General features: G+C 44.7%; 1 protein-coding gene across 2 annotated transcripts; it reads right to left on the minus strand.

Moving 5' to 3' along the window:
* Positions 1 to 1,258: 1,258 nt before the first annotated feature.
* On the minus strand, positions 1,259 to 22,274 carry DCUN1D5 (defective in cullin neddylation 1 domain containing 5). 2 transcript variants are annotated; one of them, XM_083436880.1, is made up of 9 exons: positions 21,802 to 22,274; positions 16,478 to 16,569; positions 15,346 to 15,416; positions 13,615 to 13,706; positions 12,768 to 12,876; positions 12,580 to 12,684; positions 11,698 to 11,800; positions 10,591 to 10,666; positions 1,259 to 1,425 (listed from the first exon to the last, which is right to left on the minus strand). In XM_083436880.1, the coding sequence occupies exons 1-8, from the start codon at positions 21,876 to 21,878 to the stop codon at positions 10,611 to 10,613; spliced, it is 705 nt and encodes a 234-aa protein (XP_083293006.1). In that variant the 5' UTR covers positions 21,879 to 22,274; the 3' UTR covers positions 1,259 to 1,425; positions 10,591 to 10,610. The 2 variants fall into 2 exon arrangements, with proteins under 2 accessions (XP_083293006.1, XP_083293005.1); XM_083436879.1 differs by lacking the exon at positions 1,259 to 1,425 and adding an exon at positions 7,906 to 10,492.
* Between the last annotated feature and the right edge of the window lie 1,097 nt (positions 22,275 to 23,371).

Genomic DNA, 23,371 nt, shown 5'->3' on the forward strand with positions numbered 1-23,371 from the left:
CAGTGGCTGGAAGTTCCTCACCCCTTTGTAAGCCAATTGAATGTTTCGCCCCTCTTCTAACAGTTGATGCTGCGTCAAACAATGCTTTTGAAACCGCCATCTCTTTCAAACGTAGCTTGTCACATAGTGGTGAAGGAGAACTGCTGTCTGGGGGAATTAAGTCAAACCTCCCTACTCTGCTCTAAACAAAATTGGGCTCATGGAACTAGTTTCTGTTCTTTGGGGTCTTGACCATTGACCCTGGAATATCTACCAACACCAGAAGGTCATCACTTTCAGCATTGACAATTACTATCACCTAACTGAAAGGGCAACAAGGATGAAACTCAATCTTCTCTTCTTATTCCCCACCCCCAACGGGGGCGGGAATCTGGATTCATTCCCCCAATCCAAATTTTTGAACCAGATCATACCTTTGTTTAACTGCACATGTTGTGGTGCAAGCTGGCCTTGAAAGTGTGCAAACACCCCAAGAAAAATAAGGAAAAGTCCACGGTGCTGTAATTTTGTGAAAACTGCAAAGGAGGGGCTGGAAATGTATGATGAATCATGAGTGAGTGGACTTTAGTTGCAAGCCCTTCTTATTCTGCAATTTAAGAAATCTATAAAGATAGCTTTTCATATTTCACACTATTCTAATTAGGCACTGATCCTCAGTAATAAGCTGGCGTATATTTTGCCAAAATAAAAGTGGTCTCTTGAAATCATTGAAATCATTGACAGTAAGAGCTGTTCGACAGTGGAATTTGCTGCCAAGGAGTGTGGTGGAGTCTCCTTCTTTGGAGGTCTTTAAGCAGAGGCTTGACAACCATATGTCAGGAGTGCTCTGATGGTGTTTCCTGCTTGGCAGGGGGTTGGACTCAATGGCCCTTGTGGTCTCTTCCAACTCTATGATTCTATGAAATATGCAACATTCCTATTAGCTAAATATCTTCCTGGGATTAAATCTTTTCTAAATAGAAGAACAGACCCCTTGGGTTGCATTCTGTCCTGTGCTGGCTGAGCATGTCTTGCAATGAACCCAAATGATGAGACGGCTGTTTCAGCATTCACCTTTCACACATAGGCAGCACCCCTGGAGTGGGAAGCCAGTTGGCATAGTGGTTAATGTCGGAATCTCCGCTCGACCGAGCTGATAAAGCTCATCCTCCTCCGACCGAGTCCTCCGGAATCGCCTCCGCTGTGATTGACGACCTGAGTCTCTGATAAGGCTCAGGCACATTCCCATTCAGCAGAGAATCAAAGCAGCACATGGAAGTGATGAGATTTATGGCTACATCGCTATGCTTTATTTCTTACTACGCAGACAGAAAACACATCCTCTCTCTATGAAAGCAGGGAGCAACTGAACAACAAAGGAACAGGAAACCAGTAACATCACATCCGTCTCCTGTCTTCCATGAGACTTCCAACAGTCTGGAATCCCTGGAATGTAAACAGAGTCCTGTGACTCCAAAAGCACTGCACAGTGGCAAACAGAAACTAACAGTTAGAATGTCAAACTAGGATCTGGGAGACCAGACTTCAAACTCCTACTCAGCCACTGGGTGACCTTGGGCCAGGCTCTTACTCTCAGCCTCACCTACCTCAAAGAGTTGTTGTGGTGACAAAATGGGTGTGTGTGTGGAGAACTACCGTATTTTTCGCCCCATAGGATGCACTTTTCCCCCTCCAAAAATGAAGGGGAAATGTGTGTGCGTCCTATGGGGCGAATGCAGGCTTTTGCTGAAGCCTGGAGAGTGAGAGGCATCGGTGCGCACCGACCCCTCTTGCTCTCCAGGCTTCAGGAAGCTATCCGCAAGCCTTGCAAGTCCTGTGGGAGTTCCCACGGGCTCACAAGGCTTGCGGGCAGCAGCCTGCCGCCCGAAGCACGGGGAGCCCTCTGGAGGACTCCCCGTGCTTTGGGCGAGTGTCCGCAAGCCTTGCGCACCCGACGGGAGGTCCCGCCGAGCGCGCGAGGCTTGGGGCAGCAGCCTGCTGCCCAAAGCACGGGGAGCCCTCTGGAGGACTCCCCGTGCTTTGGGCGAGTGTCCGCAAGCCTTGCGCACCCGACGGGAGGTCCCGCCGAGCGCACGAGGCTTGGGGCGGCAGCCTGCCCCCGAAGCACGGGGAGCCCTCTGGAAGACTCCCCGTGCTTCGGGCTAGTGTCGGTAAGCCTTGCGCGCTTGGCGGGAGGTCCCGCCGGGCGTGCGAGGCTTGGGGCGGCACCCTGCCGCCCGAAGCACGGGGAGCCCTCCAGAGGGCTCCCCTTGCTTCTGGTGGGTGTCCGCAAGGCTTGGGGCGGCAGCTGCAGCTGGGGGGGGGGAATAATTTTTTTTTATTCATTTCCCCCTCCCCCAAAAAAACGAGGTGCGTCCTATGGGCCGGTGCGCCCTATAGGACGAAAAATACGGTATGTAAGCCACCTTGAGCTCCTTGGGGGAAGGTGGGATACAGACATAATAAATTAACAACAATAGTAATAAACAAGCACAAGGGGTTGCAGAGGTCTTGGATGCAGCCCTGACACAACAGGAAAAATGCCTCAGTTGTACAGTTTTAAAATCTGGGCTTAATCAGTGCCAGCAATACAATACATAATAAAAACAGCATTTGTTTTCACCTAAAAAGAAAGGCCCATTCAGGGGAAAAAATAGGACAGCATCCTTTTGCAGCTCCATGGAATTGGGGTGACAAGTGTTTCTTGGCTCAAGCCTACAGGGCAGGGCAACCACTGGGCACAGTGCAACATTTCTCCAATTAAATTTGGAGAGGCTGGCCAGCCATTGGGAGCTCTGCAGCAGACAGCTGCGAGTCGGCATCGAAGCTGGCGGAACATCAAGTGGCTTTGTGCTCATCTGGCAAGCACAAAGCGGCGACTGTTTTAATGCGGAAAGCTCACAGCAGCCTGGTACTTCTGCTGCAATGGGGCATGAAAAGTGATCTGATCTAGTCCCATCCTAGAATTCAGCACAGCTTTTTGGCTGTTCAGCTCCTTAGCCCATGCTGTGCCTTGAGGCGAACTAAACGACTAGCGTAGCAAAAAGCAAAACAAAAAGCTCACCAAGGGAGACATTAGTAAATACAGGCAGCAGGAAAGAGGGAGAGCATTTGTAAATCAAGACCCTGCTCAGATGAGAGCTACTTTCTATGGACCGTGTATTGTATTCTAAAGAATGGGAACTGGGTGGGTTTGCTGCGGTTCTAATCCTCGCGGCGTGGCTCTTTAGGGCCCACATGGTGGCTTATGACTTCCACTATAAAAGAAGTTCCACTATAAAAGACCTTGCCAACAAAGGTCTGTATAGTTAAAGCTATGGTTTTCCCAGTAGTGATATATGGAAGTGAGAGCTGGACCATAAAGAAGGCTGATCGCTGAAGAATTGATGCTTTTGAATTATGGTGCTGGAGGAGACTCTTGAGAGTCCCATGGACTGCAAGAAGATCAAACCTATCCATTCTGAAGGAAATCAGCCCTGAGTGCTCACTGGAAGGACAGATCCTGAAGCTGAGGCTCCAATACTTTGGCCACCTCATGAGAAGAGAAGACTCCCTAGAAAAGACTCTGATGTTGGGAAAGATTGAGGGCACAAGGAGAAGGGGACGACAGAAGACGAGATGGTTGGACAGGGTTCTCGAAGCTACCAACTTGAGTTTGACCAAACTGCGGGAGGCAGTGGAAGACAGGAGTGCCTGGCGTGCCCTGGTCCATGGGGTCACGAAGAGTCGGACATGACTAAACAACAACAACAACAACATAAAAGAAGTTCCAGTACTAAAGCAAATAAAAGCAGTTGAGGGGAAAAAAAGAACCAGGACAGGATTATTAACAAGATGTGAATATCCCACCTGTCCAATGCAGTCACAATATTCAGGATTACAGGGATGGGGGAGAAATTCAGTTCAGTTCACATTCATAGGCAAACCTACTTAAAGTAGGGCTGCCATATTTCAAAAAATTAAAATCCAGAGTCCAGACACTTAAGTTGTTGAGCTTTCAGCATAGGTTGTCCGGGTTTTCATGATTATCGCAAATTCCGCCCAGACGCTACGCTATTTCCGACAGACGAATCCCTAACCAGCATAATTATAGGCAGGTGAGAGCAAGCCTAGTGGAGGCTGGTCCATTAGGGAAAATGAGGTGCTGCCCCAACAACTTCAGTCTGCCCTCAGCTAGACCCCACCTACCTGCTTTATGACTTGCATTCAGTGCAGGGGTGGTGCAGCCTGTCAGTTTCCTCCCCCTGGGTGGGAGGGGGGACCAAATGAGAATTCGTTGGCTCTGCCTATCATGGGGCTCTAGCACCATCTACTGTTGGACTCCCTGTCTTCCACCCAATCAACCCCAATGGACACCAGCGGCCAGGCTGGGCAACTAAGTCAACTGGGTAACTTTGCCAATCATTCTCTCTCAGCCTACCCTAATAACCTCAATTATTTGAGATTCCTTGCATTCTTCTGTTTTTGTTTTGCGTATGTTCACATACGATAGTCTAGTCTGCCAAAGTACTAGAAGACCTCTAGTGGTAGCAGCTTGTCATATGACATAAGGTGATTTTTGCTTTTCCAATAATAGACAAGCAGAAGCTGTATTGCAAGCAGCGGTTGGAGTGCTGGACTAGAACTGGCAGACCAGGGTGCAAATCCCCACTCAGCCATGATGGGCCAGTCACAATCTCTCAACCTAACCCACCTCACAGGGTTGTGAGGATAAGATGCGAAGGGTGGGGAGGGCCCATGTATGTCATCTTGAGCACTTTGGAGGGAAAGTGGGGTAGAAATAGATAAATAAATCCTGGGGTATGGTCTGAAGGTGTGCAAGGCCGCCATCTTCCTGAAGCTAAGCTCATCTAGGTCTGCTCCATGTCTGGCTGGGAACCACACATAAGCTGCCTTGGGTACAGTGATAAAAGAAAGGCAGAATATAAATGTAAGATGAACAAGCAAGGGACAATCTTGGTGGGCCAGGCTCCATAAGGCAAACAGGAACAAGTGTGCTATTTAACAACTCGAAATACTTAGTACCAGCTCTGAGGCAGAAATACCAACGGGACAGATAAAATATCCAACGGTTGGCAACTTTACAGGAGAGAAATAAGGTCAGCATCCACTAGGGCAGGGGTCGGCAAGGTTTACCTCACCTGGGCCGGTTCACTCCAGCAGAGATCCCTCTGTGGGCCAGATTGTGTGTGTGATTTCCGGCGTCTGCGCAGACGCGATTTCCGGCGCCACGGAAGCGAGTCCCCGCGCCATGCTGTGCCGGTTTAGCCCAGCGCACGGGGACTAGCCAAGCGGGCGGCTTGTGGGCCAATTAAACGACCCCTGTGGGCCGCTTGTGGCCCATGGGCCTTAGGTTGCCTACCCCTGCACTAAAGGGAAGAATTCAGTGGTAAAGGATGCTCTTGACAAGAATTATTAAAGAGCAACTGCTGAAGGAACAGGGGAGTGGTGAGTTCAGGTGAGTGATGTTCACTCTGTTGAGGGAACAATGCAAATAGGGAAAGAGGTCACAAAGACCCTTTTGTTCACACGAGGAAGTATTAAGAGTACAGTGGTACCTCAGGCTACATGCACTTCAGGTTACATACGCTTCAGGTTACAGACTCCGCTAACCCAGAAATAGTGCTTCAGGTTAAGAACTTTGCTTCAGGATGAGAACAGAAATTGTGCTCCAGTGGCGCAGCAGCAGCAGGAGGCCCCATTAGCTAAAGTGGTACCTCAGGTTAAGAACAGTTTCAGGTTAAGAATGGACCTCCGGAATGAATTAAGTACTTAACCCGAGGTACCACTGTAGTGGGAAAGTGGAATATATAGGTGCCTTATATCGAATCAGACAATTGTTTCTCGCAGTTTAGTACTATCTACACTGCCAGGCAGCTGATATTCAGGATTCCAGACAAGATGCTCTCCCTGCCCCACCTGGAGATGCTGTGGTTTGAAACTGGGACCATCTGCAGGCAAGTCTAGATTTAAAATGCACAACCGTTTTTAATGAGGAATTTTTATAGTCAATGGAAACTTTTATCCCATTGGTTTCAATCTCAGTCTACAATCCTGTGGAAAACTTGAAAATCTTGACATAAATTCGGAGCAACTTCTCAACAAACCACAATAAATTTTCCTAGGTCATGCATCATAACCACCTAATCAAGTTATCTATCCTATGTCATAACATGTGGTAGAAACAAAGGCAGAAATGACACCACAGTATCAAAGCTCAAACTTGCGGCTTTATAACTTGACAAAACTTCTGAGCTGCTTTTCACCCTCCTCCCCGTAAATATATACCTATGATTGGCAACTGATTTTCTTCTTGTGGGATGGAAAGACCACACTTGGAATTGAGCAAGCCTAAATTACAGATTTGTTTATAGTTGTTCATGAAATGCTGGACGCATGTTTCCGTTTCTGCTACTAGCAGAAACTTCCTAGTTGTCTCGAGACTTAAGATCATTAGAGCGCCTACCTTCTACATTCCAGAAAGCTAAAGACACATACAAATTGCATTTTGGCATACTTTTTTTTTTTTTTTTTAAAAAAGAAAGGTTTTACAAAAAGTCAATCAGCCGTGTCCCTGAATTTGTTGAATTTGTGCAGTACATTTTGTAAGCAGTCCTAACACTGACCTCTCAAAGATAAAACATTGAAGACAATTGAGCCTAATGAATGCAGTTCTTTCAGGCAGCTGAACCATGGCTTCAGGTTCTTGCCACAACAAACTCATTCACTGTGTGTCAGTAATTATTAACATCTTCATGGGAATACTATTCTGTTTGCTACCATCATTTCCACAGTTGGCAACAAGTGCTTTTGCTAAATTAACCCATCACACCAAAGAAATGGAGAATAACTCCATTATTCTGTGATGAAATCAGTTGGAGACTCGGTATCTGGTATCTGTAAGTTGCTTGCTTCACAGGGATTCAAATACTTAAGCTCCCCACTCCGCTCCATGCTTGTCCATTTCATGGACTCGGGTGCTCTACAAATTTGATGGACAAAAAGAAACACCTGAATAAAATAAGGTGGTAGGAAACTAATAGAAGCTCTAGATTGGATTTCACCAATCTAGTCAAATGAGACCTATGAAGATTTATGGAGAATTTATCACCTTGATACTGGGACGCGGGTGGCGCTGTGGGTTAAAGCCTCAGTGCCTAGGGCTTGCCGATCGAAAGGTCGGCGGTTCGAATCCCCGCGGCGGGGTGCGCTCCCATCGTTCGGTCCCAGCGCCTGCCAACCTAGCAGTTCGAAAGCACCCCTGGGTGCAAGTAGATAAATAGGGACCGCTTACTAGCGGGAAGGTAAACGGCGTTTCCGTGTGCGGCTCTGGCTCGCCAGAGCAGTGATGTCACGCTGGCCACGTGACCCGGAAGTGTCTTCGGACAGCGCTGGCCCCCGTCCTCTTTGAGTGAGATGGGCGAACAACCCTAGAGTCTGTCAAGACTGGCCCGTACGGGCAGGGGTACCTTTACCTTATCACCTTGATGGTTGAGAGATTTTCTTCAGCATGAGTGGGTATCCATACCTTACCCATAATTTTCCACTGTAAATAGTTAACATGCATGATTGACTTTAGAACCTGTTGTATAAGTATCCTCCCCCTCCCAAAAAAGGCCTGGAGTTTGCATATGTTGAGCTCCCCTTTAAAATTAGTTTTGGTTAAAAATTTTCTTGTGTTACAAATCAATCCTTCTTATGCTACCACAGTATTTGGAAGTATTCCAGTTTTAATTAGTGTCTGATAACTGAACACTGAATACTTTTCTTTCTCTGTCTTTACTTTAAAAAAAAAAGCAATATGGAAAAGCTTCTCTCAGCGAAATTCTATCTTCTTGCAGAAATGACTCTTAACATGTAACATACACCCATTATCATTTTAATAGTATATTGGTATTTTAAAAACCACTCACAAAAAACAAGGTCTAAATCCCTGAAACATGGTTTTATTATAAGAATAGTGATAAAACCTCAGAGATACAAGTCATACACAGCAAGTTGATACCTTCACATTAAGTAAAGACACTGGCAATGGTGGAAACAACAGTCTGTCGATTTACCATGTTAATACCAGCTCTTTTGAGCTAGTTTTTTGTTTTAAAAAATTAATCACTTGAATTAAAAGATGGTTTTGTTTACATTATAAACATAGTTGCGCTTTCCTGATTCGTATCTTGAGACTTTAAAAACCTGAGAGAAAGGTTTTCTAAAGCACAACACAAAGGACTGGATGCCAATAAGGATGACTTGATGGTTCAATCCTATGCATGCTTGCTCTGAGGTCTGCCCCATTTTCTTCGGGGTTTAATCCCCAAGAGATTGTGCATATCACTGGTAGACGTAATTAGGATGGGGACATGTTGGAGGGGAAGCACCATGGCAAAAAACCAGGGGAAGAGAATGTGGCGACCCGTGCCTTATCAGTAGATGCAATTTCAAGCTGCTCCATCCCATTTGTATCAGAGCGCGAGAAAGTGCCCATACCAGAGGCCAGTCCAGCGCCAACTGTGACAGGCCTCCCTCGTGGCTGTACTTCTTTTAAAGGCTGCATTGCCCTCTTTTGGGAAAGACATCATCCTAAATCATAGCCTGTCCTGGGAAACACCAAAAAAGATTTTACCAAGGATTTGGGTTTGGAACAGTAAATAGTACTTTGCAAAAGCAATCTCTTAAAGAAAACATCTCATGTCTCATTTAGACACACTGCAGCATTTTTCATATCCATGCTATTAATCTGATAATGCATTTTCTTCTGCCCACTCGCACTCTGGAGGTAATCAAATAGCCATCTTGTACTGTCCAACAGTGTTCTTTTGATGCACAAACTTGCAGCCCAGAACCACCAAGTTAAATGGGACTCGCTCCCAGGTGAAATATGCTTAAGACTGCAGACTTAGGATGGTATGGCATCAAATATTAATATGTGGCTATGTCAATACAAAAACAAAAACTGGTACAGACCATGTTCATATGAGGCTAAGAACTCTCCCAAGGTTATCTAAAATGTAATGGCATACACATTAACACAAGCAATGAAGTAAGAGCAGCAAGTTTGAAATGTTAGATGCTTCCCCTCACTCCAATCTCCTTTTTCCTGTGCAGAATTACAGAAAAGCAAAATAACACAGTGTAAGGTCATCCCTATAAGATGACGCAAAACAATTCCAATGACTAACTTGGGTCACATACACCTGAACAGCTGGCAGAGCTGCAAAAGAAATAGCCCTTTTCTATTGAATACCCAAAACAGATACTTAAGGACTCTATGATCAGAAGGGGGGAAATGCACCAAAGCAACATCTTGTCTGGACAAAACATTGTGGATATCTTGTACTACCTGAACTTGCTTACAGTGCACACAACACATTTCTCATTATCCTGAGCCAAATGCTACCATGTCTCACCTAGCATGGTAAGCTATGGGGGTAATTTATAAAGCTGACCTAGATTTGCTAAAAGGATGATGATGTAAACAGAAAGAGCATCCTGAGTGGAAGAAGGGATGCAAATGATTTCTTTAACATTCACCATGCCAACTTGTTGCCATTTTACCCCATACATTTATTTACTACAAAATAGGCATTGGGAATTCCTATGTTTGACAGACTAAACAGCCAATCTCTCTGTCTCAAGATATATGGAAGCAGAATTTGAATGTTATGGCAGTTATGATGGTGCTCAAATAATAAACAAGAGAGATAGCTGAGTTCAGCTTTCCGCACATGCCTGAGTTTCAATGCAACTCAGCACACACAACTGTGCCTTTTCCCGTTCTTGCTAAATGGCAATGAAACATGAGGATACTGCAACTTTTCTTAGTTCAGGCTAAGTAGACACATGAAATCAGGTAATAAAACCAAAGGTCCCACATTAGGAGATGAAGAGGAAGGAGGATCATCTGCAGTGTTTTCATTAAAGTTCTAGCTCTACCTTCCTAGGGTTGTTGTTTTTTTAAAATATTTAGGCCAATTTCTAATCAAACACAGTTTAATGTTTTCAAGGCCCTACAGATGCTACAGACATCACCATCCTTTTAGTACCTTTTAACTTAATTCATAATTAAGACAATTATGAATGTTTCATTAGAAGACAAAATGTTGGGAACTGCAGAAAAAAATCTTTTAAGGCCATGTCTCCATATGAAGCTGTAAACTATGGCACAAGCGATGGGGGGTGTTGGCAAAACACCAGCCAAAGCTTTGACGTTAACATTTCTTCCTAAAAACAATCATTTCATCAGCGACCTACCATATCAGATTCCTTTACAACTACAATTTTAAACACATCTCCAGGATTCAAACACTCATACAAGATACTTCTGATGCACTCTACAATGTTTTGGTTTTGAACATGGAAACCACAGTCATATTCAAGGGATATCCTTCACTTTTAAGACTGTTACAAATCTGAATCTTTATTGTTCTGAAATGCTAGAAACTTAAGACGAAACCCTCCAATTTTCAGTCTCAGAAGAGGTGTGGTTCAATGCCCATTTCACATGTAACAAGGCTTCCTTTAAAAATAAAAGGAAAAAAATGACTAAAGTTCATAAGGATGTGAACGCAACCCTTGGTTTTGACTCAGTTTTTGCAACATCACAAGATCCAGCACCTTCTTCAAAGCTGCTCTTGCTATGATGCTTGGCGAACCTTTTGCCACTCCACAAATTCATCAAGAAGAACAGGCCCTGCAGAAGAAATAATGCCAGTTATAACATGTTGCGTTTTAGTTGAATCATAACAAAGACAGAAGGCATTAAGTCTTAAATCATCTTAACATGTAGCTCTAGCTCAGGAGTGGCTAACCTGTTTCAATCATCCCTGAGGGCCACATCTCAGCAGTGGGGAGGTTAATGTATATGTGCACATACTACACGACTCTCACGTATGCAGCAGCCAAATTCGCTAGGAATATAGGTAAAGGGACCCATGACCATTAAGTCCAGTCGTGGCTGACTCTGGGGTTGCAGCGCTCATCTCGCTTTATTGGCCGAGGGAGCCGGCGTACAGCTTCCAGGTCATGTGGCCAGCTTCTGGCAAACGAGAGCAGCGCACGGAAATGCCGTTTACCTTCCCACCAGAGTAGTACCTATTTATCTACTTGCACTTTGACATGCTTTCGAAGTGCTAGGGTGGCAGGAGCAGGAACCAAGCAATGGGAGCTCACCCCGTTACGGGGATTCGAACCGCCGACCTTCTGATCAGCAAGTCCTAGGCTCTGTGGTTTAACCCACAGTGCCACCCACGTCCCTATATATAGGGACATAGGCATATCCCACCTCACATATACTCACACATACACTCACACAAATATACAGAGATGCATATAACACATGCAGCACTTCCAGCCTTACCCATTCCAGTATTGCGGCGGGAGTGGGAGAAAATCCTGCCTTTCATTTGCACAGAAGGATCAAAGTAAAAGGCAGCATTCCCACTCACCTGCTCTCCAGTGGTAGGTTGGGGGGAGGATCCCGCCCTTTAAAGAGGAGGCAGGGGACATTCCCTTCAATCTTAGCACTGCTTAGTGCTTACACTGGGGGTAAAAGATTCCTCTGCCTGCTCTTCAGAGAGGATAACTCTGCCTATTTAGAGAGGATCTCCAAAGAAAAGGCAGAGGGATTTTTATTTCCTGATTTCAGTGCCTGAGATTGAGAGATAAATCTGCGGGGATTAAAGTATCACTTAAGAGTATTTTAATTGAAATGGGAATACTCACATGCCCCATCTTCATCATAGTTGCTAAGATCTGCATGGACAGTTCTGCTGAATTCTAACACATTGTACCACTGATCTTTGTTAATTACTCTGTATTTTGACTGCTGCAGAAAAATAAGACATCAGGTCTCAGCCCGCAATGTGTTGCATTTAGGAACAATAATGTGTTCAGTTTTCTTTGCACAAGCCAAGTTATTACAGTAGCTGAGGAAATGTTTGAGGAAGAAGCAGGTGTGGGGTGGAGGAGCCGCCTTGAAGATTTATTGCCTGGGAATGGGGAGCAATGTTGTGCAAGGCTCAAAGGAAGGCATGCAAACATGGAAAAGGGCAGCTGGTAGCAAATGACATCATGTGGCGCAGAAAGGCAATGGGGTTGATATGCATAAGCACCAGGAGCTGAAGTTGATATAGAAAGCACAGGAAGTTCCAACATCTTATCCACAAGACCCACCTAGTGGTGATGTCATGCAAATCTAATTCTGCTTGTCCATTCTAAAGTAGTGCCAACAATCATAAAATATTTTGTTTCTAGTGGGTTGAAACATATGTAGGAACCCAAACATTTATTGTGAAATATGAAGGTAGGGTGGACATAACCACTCAGCAGATGAAATTTGGTTGATGGTCAGTATAGAAATGGAACTAAGGAACTGAGTGCGTATAGAAATAGAGGCACTCTCTCCCATTCCAAAAGCAAAGAGGAAATGAAAAAAGGCTTAAACTGCCTCACTGGATTGCCTGTAGTGAGACCAAGAAGGTACACATTCATAAACTGAAGATCAGCTGAGATTTTGTTTTTGTTAATTATGGTGTTTTTGTAGACCTATTCACAAGGCAAATCAAAATATGCAACACCTTTTATTTTTTTTTAATGTGTGCTTACCTCCAAGTATTGGTAAAATACTGAAAACAGAGGCCACGTCCTTCCAAGTAGAAGAGCTAACATAGATTTTGCAGTGTCAATATCCAGACTTCTCTGGTCTTTATCCTAAAGAGATTTTTAAAAAAGGCAGTACTCAGATATAAATGGCAAATTCCTTGCATGTTTTTATAAGGAGAAGATGCACTTACCCTTGCAAAATCGAAGGCATATCTGTAGATATTCTTAAATGTTGAAATATCATTCAGTTGCGAGCGCAAAAAATCAAATTTACTCTGCAGCTTTTCTGTGCAGTCACATCTTAAAATAAAAGATTAAAAAATTACATGCCAAACATTCTTTTTTGGGGGGGAGGGGAGGCAGAAGTATATAAAATACACTTTTTCAATGCACGCTTTTAACCAAATAGTAGAATAGCATTTAGACTACCAGGATTAGGGCTGTTTCTACAGAGAATATACAAACAGAGGTTCAAAGGACATTCTCGGAACAAGGAATACTGGAAGGTTGTACCCTGTCTACCCTGTCTGGCCTCACTGACCAGTGAAGAAATAGCTGCAGTGAGCTTGCTTCCCTCTTGGCTGCCAAAAAGATGCCTGCTCAAACCACCAATTGACCTAGGACTTCAGTGGGGAGAACATTATTACTCTAGTTCAGCTTTCCCCAATGTGGTGCTCTTCAGCTGTTTTGGACTATAACTCCTATCAGTACCAGCCAGATAAAATAGGAGAAATATTATTATGCATCAAACAGACTGTAAGTTGATATTTTTTTTAACAACTGTATAAATCACACAGCAATAATTCATAGGAGTACTTGCTTTTCTGATATTTTTTTGAAAGTAGAGTTCAACACAAAGTTCAGTGGTCTTTAGGTTAGGAGCACCAGAAAGTGACAGGACCTTTCCAGGTCAAAGCCAAAAGCCCTCTGGATAATAGTGCCCAACATTCCATCTGTTGTGCTCTTTGCTAAGGTTCTGTAAAATAAGTTTGCACTTTCAGCCATGCATGAAGATGATTTCAAATATAAAAAGCTTACTGTAATGAGGTCATCCCCTTTAACCATTCTTCCTTTGTAAAAAATCCCATGCTTTCAGCCTCCAGTTTCCAGGCTAAAACTAGCATAATAATCTGTATGGGAATGGGAAAAAGGAGAAATTAAAATTCAAGCTATCTGATGGACTGCCTGCACCTATTTCTGCCTGCTGCACATGGAGATCTATAATGGAGGCCCTCTTCATGTGTTCATTTCCTACATCAACAAGGTTGGGCGCCATGAGGGAGAGAGCCTTTTCCATGGTTGTTCCATGGTTTTGGAACTTCCTGCCAGCGGATCTATGGTAGGCTCCTATGCTTCAAGCCTTTTGGAAGGTCTTAATGACATACCTCTCCTGACAGGCATACTGTTCTGTCCCGCAGGTACCAATGTAGACCAATCAGGACAGAAATATATTGATGATGGTTGTTTCACATCCTGACTATTTTTTGCTATTGATTTTAATTGTCTGACTGACTGGCTGTTCTGGGGGGGATTCTTATAGTTTTATGTTTGTTGTACTGATGATATTTTGTAATTTTAATGTAAGTAGCTTCAGACCAACATCTGGAAAGATGCTCCAATAATAATTTAATAACATATGTTTACAAGAAAAACACTATCTATTTAACACCTGGTTTATTTTCTCTGAAAAGCAATACGAATCCATAAGGATTCAAAATGAAGATGCGATTTAAAATTAGCTCAACTGTAGAAGACTTTTCCCTGTAAGTTTTGTGGTGTTATCTTGGGAAAGACATAACCAAACCTATGTTTGTAGAGGCAATGCAAAACCATTTTGTTAGGTAGCTATTGCAATATATAGTTTCATATGTAAGAAAATGAACCAATTGCTATTCTTGAGTTTTCTGATACAAAGTAACTGTTATCTAAAGGTGAACATTGTTGTAATGTCAGGTCTCAATATTTCTGGTCATCACGGCAACTGTGCCGCTGCCTTGTGAACAAGGAGACAGGTGACCAGACTTCCTGTAAAATTTGAAGCTGTGGAGGGGTGTGCAAATACAGTGCATATCAGCCTAGCAGTTACGGGGTGATCCAAGATTGCGAGGTAAACTGGGGTTGTTTGGCTGCTTAACTGAGGAGCTGTTTGGTGTAACACTCCTCTGAGCACCCAAGCTGGTCTGTTCCTTCCTGGCTTTTTCTATAGGAAAGGCTGGTAGAAGGCTGGTTTGGCTGTAGATGCATGGAGGCACTCAACTAACAACAGACTCCTCACCTTCCTCTCGTACAGAAAGGGTGGTGGGGATGATTTACTGAAATGGGAGGGGAGAGAAATCTGGTGACCACAATCTCTGGTTTGGGTACCAAGGCCAGGAAAAATTACAGATCCCTAGATATTGTTATTTATTAAACAACCATTTCTATTAAGAATTTGGTGTGTTCAGTACATATATATATATATATATATATATACACAGAGAGAGTTATAAATATTTTTGGTCTACTTCGATATTTTGTATCTGCTTGCACTGCTGCTGTGAGTCACTGTAAACATCATTTTATGGAAAGGCAGCATAGAAATCTGATGAAGAGACATGTGTATTGGAGAACTGGTGAATAGGGAGGGTTAAGCACTTCAATTTCCACCAGTAAAATTAATGCACAATGCAAGTGAAGAAGACATTTGTTGGGGAGGAGGAGGAAGACTTGAAAATCTGAGTCTAATGATTCGCAGGAAATAGCATATTGGTCTTTAGGGACAAGACTTACATTTTCAGGTTCAACGCCAATGTCCTCACAGAATTTCTCCATTCCTTCTGGCCCTACCACTTCATCATCACCTTCAAAACAAAAGAAATCAAGCTAACACATGCCATACAAATATCATACTAGTCTTACTTCTGATCAAACAAAATGCTTGGCAGCACATCCATATTTGGATTGGACAGAGATATTAACAGACACGAGAAGGGTTAAGCACTCCCTGCCTTTGTGCCAGTTATCTACTATAAATTGCCCCTAACCCACGTTGTTTTTCAGTTGTTCAGACACCTGGAGTCCCTGGATCTAGAACAATGCCACTGAACACACGGCTGCAAATTTCACAAGACCAATTTAAGCAATACATTGTTGGATATATTTGGTTTAGGACTACTATCCTGATCCAAGAGTCCCAACTGAGAAGCATGTCCTCCAGTTCATCAACTCAGTTCACTGTGTGTTTGGAGTGAGATAGCCAAATTTCAACCACCTCAGTGTGCCTGAGGGAATGTCATGCCACTGTTTACAGTTCTGAACAAACAGAGGCAATTATTCAAGGGACTCTCTTCAATGCTTTCAGTTCAGTCTCAGATTAACCCCTTTTCTGTGAAAGCACAGAGGTTTAAACAAGCTAAGTGGTTAGTGCAGCGTATCTGATTACACAAAACAAGCTCTCATTCACTTACAAAGACACATTAAAACATAATTCTGCAGTTTGGAGCGAGATATAATCATTGCAAACTGGTGTTCTTCTCAAGAGGCTCCAAATTCTTGATGCTTCAGTATTTCCTTAAGGGTCAGTAGATGTTTATGAGTGAAACAAAAACAGAGCCTGAGATAAGAATGGCCTTTTACTGTTGACTGACAAGTGCCAACAGTGAACCTCGTGGACTTTTGGGTAGAAGGGACAGGCAAACAATATTAAGGTAAGCAATCATTCCTTCAGTAATTGTTTGCAAGGCTGTCTTGCAAGCTTCAAGTGGTTTTAAAAAATTGGACACCGTAGACAAATGCCTCCCACCCTATTATGCTTAAGTACGTGTAAGTGAAATAGTTATTTTGAGGAGGAAAGAAACAACTATCAATTATTACTAAATAACCAAAGCAAAAACTAGAGTTTAGAAATGTACCAGCTTCATACCTGCATATTCATAAAACCAAGCCAGGCACTTCTTGCTTGAAAAATGCTCCTCCCCACTTATCACTTTACTAGAAGCTTGAGACCTGCAATAGCTTATGAAGACATAAGAAAAACCTACAGTAAATATCACTTCTTGGGAAATTCCCAATAGCAAGTTATTAAAAACAGGCACACTTTTTAAAAACAAACCAGCAACCACCCCAAAGTATACCTAAAATGAATGTGTACTGTTTGATCATGACTTGCTGATTTTTAAAAGTTTCAGAGCGTTTACAGTTTCAGAATGTCAGATTGAGAGTATTCCTTGCTTCTTCTTTAAGTAAACACATAAGTATTCCACATTTCAAAGAAACAAACAGCAATACAATGCAGGCTGTTCAAAGATTCCAGCTTAATTCCTATCCCGCTGCAGAGTCTGGCTTGTCAAGTCATCAAAACTCAGGCTCAGGGTTTGTTTCTCTCCAACTAAACCATGAACAAGAACAAACCTTAGTTAAATGCTTGCTTGGAGAGAAATCACAAGCTGGGGTTTGGATGACACAACAAGCCAACAAGGCTTATTTTGTTTGTGGTGTGGCAGCAGCAGGAGCAACATGGGAACTTTTGAACAGTGTGCACCAACATGCTGCTCATTCACATTAAACCAGTTTGTTTTAAACTACAGTTTTAGGCAGCACATAAACTGGGCCACTATATGTTTGAAATCAGAAATAATTTAGGTCCTCACAAAGTGAACTTCATAGTTAAAATAACTAAGTATCTTAGAAAACTTGGAAAACTGTACTGCCATTCAGATACACCGCTGAGCAAAGGAGCTCTGCATTTGGAAGTAACCATAACTGATGCAGATCTTGATGTGCATCTCCTCTAGGCAAACTACTGGATGTGCCTTCTGAAACATATGGGGATCTGCATCCCTATCATGGCCACTAACTGTTATGCACAACATTGCTTGCAAGTACAGGCACTAATGCAGGGACCCGGGTGGCGCTGTGGGTAAAAGCCTCAGCGCCTAGGACTTGCTGATCAAAAGGTCGGCGGTTCGAATCCCCGCGGCGGGGTGCGCTTCTGTCGCTCGGTCCCAGCGCCTGCCAACCTAGCAGTTTGAAAGCACCCCTGGGTGCAAGTAGATAAATAGGGACCGCTTACTAGCGGGAAGGTAAACGGCGTTCCGTGTGCTGCGCTGGCTCGCCAGATGCAGCTTGTCACGCTGGCCACGTGACCCGGAAGTGTCTGCGGACAGCGCTGGCTCCCAGCCTATAGAGTGAGATGAGCGCACAACCCTAGAGTCTGTCAAGACTGGCCCGTACGGGCAGGGGTACCTTTACCTTTACCTTACAGGCACTAATACTAGTTTAATTGTAGAACAAAGGGTAAACAAAATGATCCATGGGAAATCGAGGAAAAAGCTCTGCCCTCGGACAAGCATTTTCTATTACTTTCTGACCTGACAGTAGCAGTGATCATTGATGTAAATTAATGTTGATGGACTATGCAAAATATATTCTCAGCAATCGCTAAAATTAAACCCTCTGTTGTTCTGAACCTAGCCTATTTGACATAATGAAGTTCTTTGGCCACGGAAATGGTCTGGCTACTTACTAGAACCTCAAACTGTGTGAAATCTGTTACAACCTGAAGGGGACTCTAGCTTTTACTATCCATTCACTCAGGAAAGCAAGTTACTTGTTTCATTTGGTAGTGGACTGGCAACTGAAGGAGTTTAGGATGATTGTATATCTCTGTCTTTATATTATGTTATGGTGCCTTGAGTGCTGTTTTTAATGTTTCAAGTCATTTGTAGGAAGCTTGAAACCTTATCTAAAAGGCAGGGAACAGAATAAAATTGTTGTAATGTTTTCATCTTAATTATGTTACCTTGACTGTATGCCCTACTAAATGCAAAGGGACTTGTTTTCTAGTTTTCAGGCTTAAAAACACTTGTCTTCTCAACTGTACATGGCAGCTAAGAGTCAATGGTTTTTACATGTCATGTAATAATGGTATCTGTGACTAGCAGTTTCATCTGAAAACAAAGTTTCAGGTTTAACTGAAAGTCTGAATCCCAGGTGCCGCTGAACACTCATACCCCATGAAGTGAGTATTTTAATGCAAGTCATAACAGTGCTGCACTTCACTCAACTGTTGCTGCTAACAAGCACTTGACAATTTGATGTTTAAAGTGAAGCATCTAATCCATTCTGTTCCTGAATAGATAATTAAACATAGCTTCAAGTACAGAAAAGCAAAGTGCAAGAATTTACTATTCACGGTGTTGCCAATTTTGTGCATATGATATCTGCACAGATGCCTTTAGAATCATGTTGACTTCTGCGTATGACAAATGGCAACCTGGGTAACTGGATTGTCAGAAACTCATCCTCTAACAGCCAACACATATGCAGCTAAAGCTGCTCCAAATTGTTTCACTATTTGCCTCTGCCTCCACTTTTCTCCTGCTGCTCTGTTAGTATCCCTCACGTTGAATGTCAGATGGTAAGCTCCTCTGGGCAAGGACTTGCTTTATTGTACTCTAAAATGCTGTGGACACTGAAAGAACTATATAAATTTTGCTCTGCTGCAGCCACTGCTCACTCCACTCATTGCCCATTTTCTCCTTCCCCTTATTTAAGAAATCTGTCCTGCTGCAAGCTAGAAGGGAAGACAGATGACAGAAGATGAATGGGATGGCTGAATCTATATTCTGAGCTGGGGGGCAGGCAAGAGACAAAAGTTGCAACCTGGCTATCCCAAATGCATTTCAATGCATCATCCTAAATATTTCTGCTATCTGGAATGTGGCAAGATTTTGGAGTGACACCATGAAATTACGTCACCACCATGAAATTACGTACCTCATGATGTCTGGACAGTTTTATCCTAAAGTATCTCCTACCATGTTTCGTTAACTGTGTTGTGTTCTGATCCATGTATATAATGCACTTTTTTATGCCAATAAAGGAGACTGATTGAATATTTCTGCCACTGCTTCCAATACCAGCATATTTGATTATATTACATTGGTGCATATTTAGTAAAAGTAAATAAAAAATTGCTTCCAGGAAATTAAAATCCAATAGTCTGAATGTAGAACAATGGTGTAATGGTCGTTCACCTTGCACTTAGCAACAGATACTAATTTGTGCAAGCATTTGACTATTTGTGTAATAAGAAATCTAATGGCAAGTATCTCTTTGTAGGTAACACAGGTTCTTACCACACATAAAACAGAACATGCTTTTCCAATGTGTAGGACATGGTCATGAGAAACTCATGGCCTAACATCCAAACAGACTTTATACTGGATATATAAGAATATCTAGAGTTTGGTAGCAATAGCAGAATTGTTACCCTAATTTATGGAACTAATAGTTGTTCTTTGTCCGACACAAAAGCCACTAAATCAAGGTTTCTCAAAGCAGTGCAAAATACAGTACAGGTTGATGGCGGTGCAGGGAGGGGAGGGTTGTTCATGTGCCTTCGCAGAACTGAGTGTCATTGCCAGTTCCTGAGAGGAAGAGGCCTAGGGAGCTCAGCATGTTGTGAAGCCAATCCAGTGCTCCTGCAAGCATACCCACACTGTGCTGTGCTTCCCACTCATCTCAGGGACCAGCAGCAATCATTGCTGTTGGGAAGGCACATGACTAATTCTGCTCTGCCCTGTCCATGTTGCCCAACCAACTGCTACTGTTCAAATAAGAGTAGCATGCAAAATAAGGTAGCAATAAAGGTTGCATTAAGCACTTCCTTGGAGGTCATATGTACACCACAATTTCAGAGCACTTGTATACTACTTCAGCAGTATTCTGGGAATTCTGGGAACTACAGCTTGTTAAGGGTGCTGAGAAATAACTCTGGAGGGTAATTTGAAGAACTGTTTCCCTGTATCTTAGATTACATTAGAGAAAGCAGTTGAGATATGTAATAGAGATGGGTGAGACCTTGGTATAGATGCTATGGTGGAAGCCAAATGGGAGGTCTTTGGAAGTCAGACTGCGCTCCTGCAGTGGTGGTTGCATCTTTCTGCTGTATAGAATTAGCATATGTGACATGCAGAGGATAAGCAGATAGAATTTTAGGGATTGAGTTGATTATCTCTGGACAGATAAAGCACACAGGCATTTCTGTCACACGGAAATGGTCTCACAGGAGAAGTGAACGTATGCACCTTGGAAGCAGAGACCTATCCTGTTACTCTGAAAATACTATAAAAACATGAAAACACCACTATAAACGCATCAAGTGATTCATTCTGCTGCATGGAGGAAGTTGGAAATAGTAGGTGGGGAACCTCCTCTCTTCAGAGATGCTGTCAAAGTCTGGCATCATAAATCAGCACAACATGACCCAGTTATGACACAGCTTGGCAAGAGCTTAGAGAGGAAGAGCTACAGCACATATTTTGCACACATAACGTCCCACATTAAACCACCGGCGTCATCAAACAAGGTTGGGAAATGCCCATTCAAAACTATGGAGATCTGCTGCCGGTCTTGGTAGACAATACTGAGCTACATGGAGGAATGGCCTGACTCTGCATTAGCTGGCTTCCGATGAGGCAATGCCAATTCAAGATCTACAGGCTGGGGACACAAAGTGAATCAAGTCCATACATGAGATAGGGCCTGGCTGGTGGTGCAAAGAAAGGCTGTTGGTGTTTCTGTTCAGAACCAGCGCCGCAAGACAAGCAGGTGCAACTTTTTGACAAAGGCCTACTGCAGCATTAGGCATTGCTTGATAGAAGAACTACAGCTGCACATTCGCAGCACTGCTTCAGTGGTACACATGGGAAGGAGTGTGTGTTTGTGCACGCGCATGTGTGTATGTGAAGGATGCCTGTGCCCCAAGAAACATACCAAGTTTTGCTGGGGGGGGGGGCAGAGTTAAAAAATAAGGGTGAAAAATGGAAGGATATGCATAATCTGCAATAAGTTATTGAAGCTTCACTTCGTGCAGAGGAGCCAACTAGGGACCCAAGGTCCCTTCAGCCCCCCCCCCAATAAAATATTTGAGGGGACCGCCCTCCCAAGTTGTAGGCCATTGTCATTCAAATAGCATCCATGTGCCTCATCATGTGATTATGCGGGATGTGGCTTACTTACCCCCCCCCCCAATATTTAAGATGGCACCCCTGGGTGCAAATGCAAGAGGGGAGGGGAACCCCTCGCTAAAGGCTGCCTTTCTGGTATCACAAAAGACCCTCTCCCGCCTTGTGTCACCAAGGCAACCGTGAGGAGGGGGAAAAGGAAGGCGCTCGGTCCCCACCCTGGTTTCCCCCCCGCCACGGAGCTGGGCCCGTCCGCCGCCGCGGTGGCTGTTGGTACCTGCTGATTTTGCACTTCTTGAGGCCCGTCTCGTCCCCCGCCTGCCCCGAGGATTTGCGCTTCTTCTTCACGGGCATCTCCCTCGGTTCACCCCGGACGGGGGCGCGGAGGCGGAGGGCCGCGGGGCCCCTGGGCAGGGGGGAGGGAGCCGCCGCCTCTTCCTTCCCTCGCGGCTGAGGAGGAGGAGGCGGAGGTGGCGGCGGAGAAGCTGCCGGTGCCGTCGCGGCTCTTGCCTTCCTGCCCCTCAGCTCGTCGCCACCGCCGCCGCCGCCGCGCCTGGTAGATTCGGGCGTGGGATGAGGGGGAATATGTGGGGGGGGGGGCGAAAGAAAGAGCTTTCCTGAGGGAGAAGCGGCGGCGGCGGCGGCAACGCCGGTAAAGAGCGGAAGAGGAGGAGGAGGAGGAGACGCGCCGCGCCGCCCCGGAGAGGCGGGAGCAGGAAGTGACAGAGGCGCGCCTCCAACGCGCGCACGCGCGCCTCGCAGCGAAGCCTCGTCCAGCCTGCCCCCGTCGCCGGGCGGAGCTAATAGACGGGGGCGGAGCCAACGCGCTGGCCCCGCCCCGCCTGGGGGGAAAGTCGTGACGCAGCCCGCCTCAGGGCCGCTGAGGGGACAGCGGGCGTTGTGAGCCGACAATAAGCGTGCGCTTCGCCCAGCTCCCCTCTCCCGCTATAATATTATAAAAATAAAATTGCGTGTGTGTGTGTGGGTTTTTTTTTAAAGGACTCGAGCCACGCCCCCCCCTTAGTTAAGCAGCACAGCTAGCCGTAGACATGTTTACTCAGGAGCAAGCCCAGTGGAGGTCAAGGGGAGGGGGTCTTACACTCCAAGGAAATCTCAGGGGAAGCGAGCTGTAGGACTACAACTCCCATAAGCCTGCCTGGGGGACGGGGGCTGATGGGAGTTGTAGTCCAAAGTGGCTGGCAAAGGCTGACATGTCATCATAATAAGCTTGCTGCAGACAAGCTTCATTCTGCCCCAAGGTCTCTAGGGGGAAGCAGCATCTGAAGCCCAGCCGGCTCCTGCTGGTCAGGGTGGAAAGTGAGGTATGGGGTGGCTTGCTGTCCCCCCCCCCCGCCTCAGCCCGCTACCGGCTGGTACAGAAGGAGATGGGCAGGTTGGGCCCCTCAACTGCCAATGGGTTAGCCTTAGCAGGGCCGGACTGAGGGTGCTGCGGGCAGTTCCCCACATACAGTGTGCCGAGCCCAGGCGGTACAAAATAACAATAGCAAGAATATTCGTTTAAAAAGCAAACTGTACCAAAAGGAATTACAGTACAGTACTGTGAAAATAAGAAATATTTTTTTTTTGGCGGGGGATTTTGTCCTCGATCAGGGTGCCACATCGCCAAAGTCCACCTTGCACCTGAAAAGGCCACTATCGGGGCTACCACCAACTAGACTCCCAACACGATTAGGCAGAGTTCGGGGCTTCACCACAGCATAACAATCAGTGATGGTCTTCTCCATAAACGGAGAGAGGGTCGTGTGCTTCATCCTGGCTGGCTGGCTGCCATTCATCAACCTCTGCGAGTTAACAATTGCAACTTAGTTGCCCAAAGAGTTTATGTT

This window comes from Podarcis tiliguerta, assembly GCF_965153285.1.
Source record: "Podarcis tiliguerta genome assembly, chromosome: 4".
Classification (NCBI taxonomy): domain Eukaryota; kingdom Metazoa; phylum Chordata; class Lepidosauria; order Squamata; family Lacertidae; genus Podarcis; species Podarcis tiliguerta.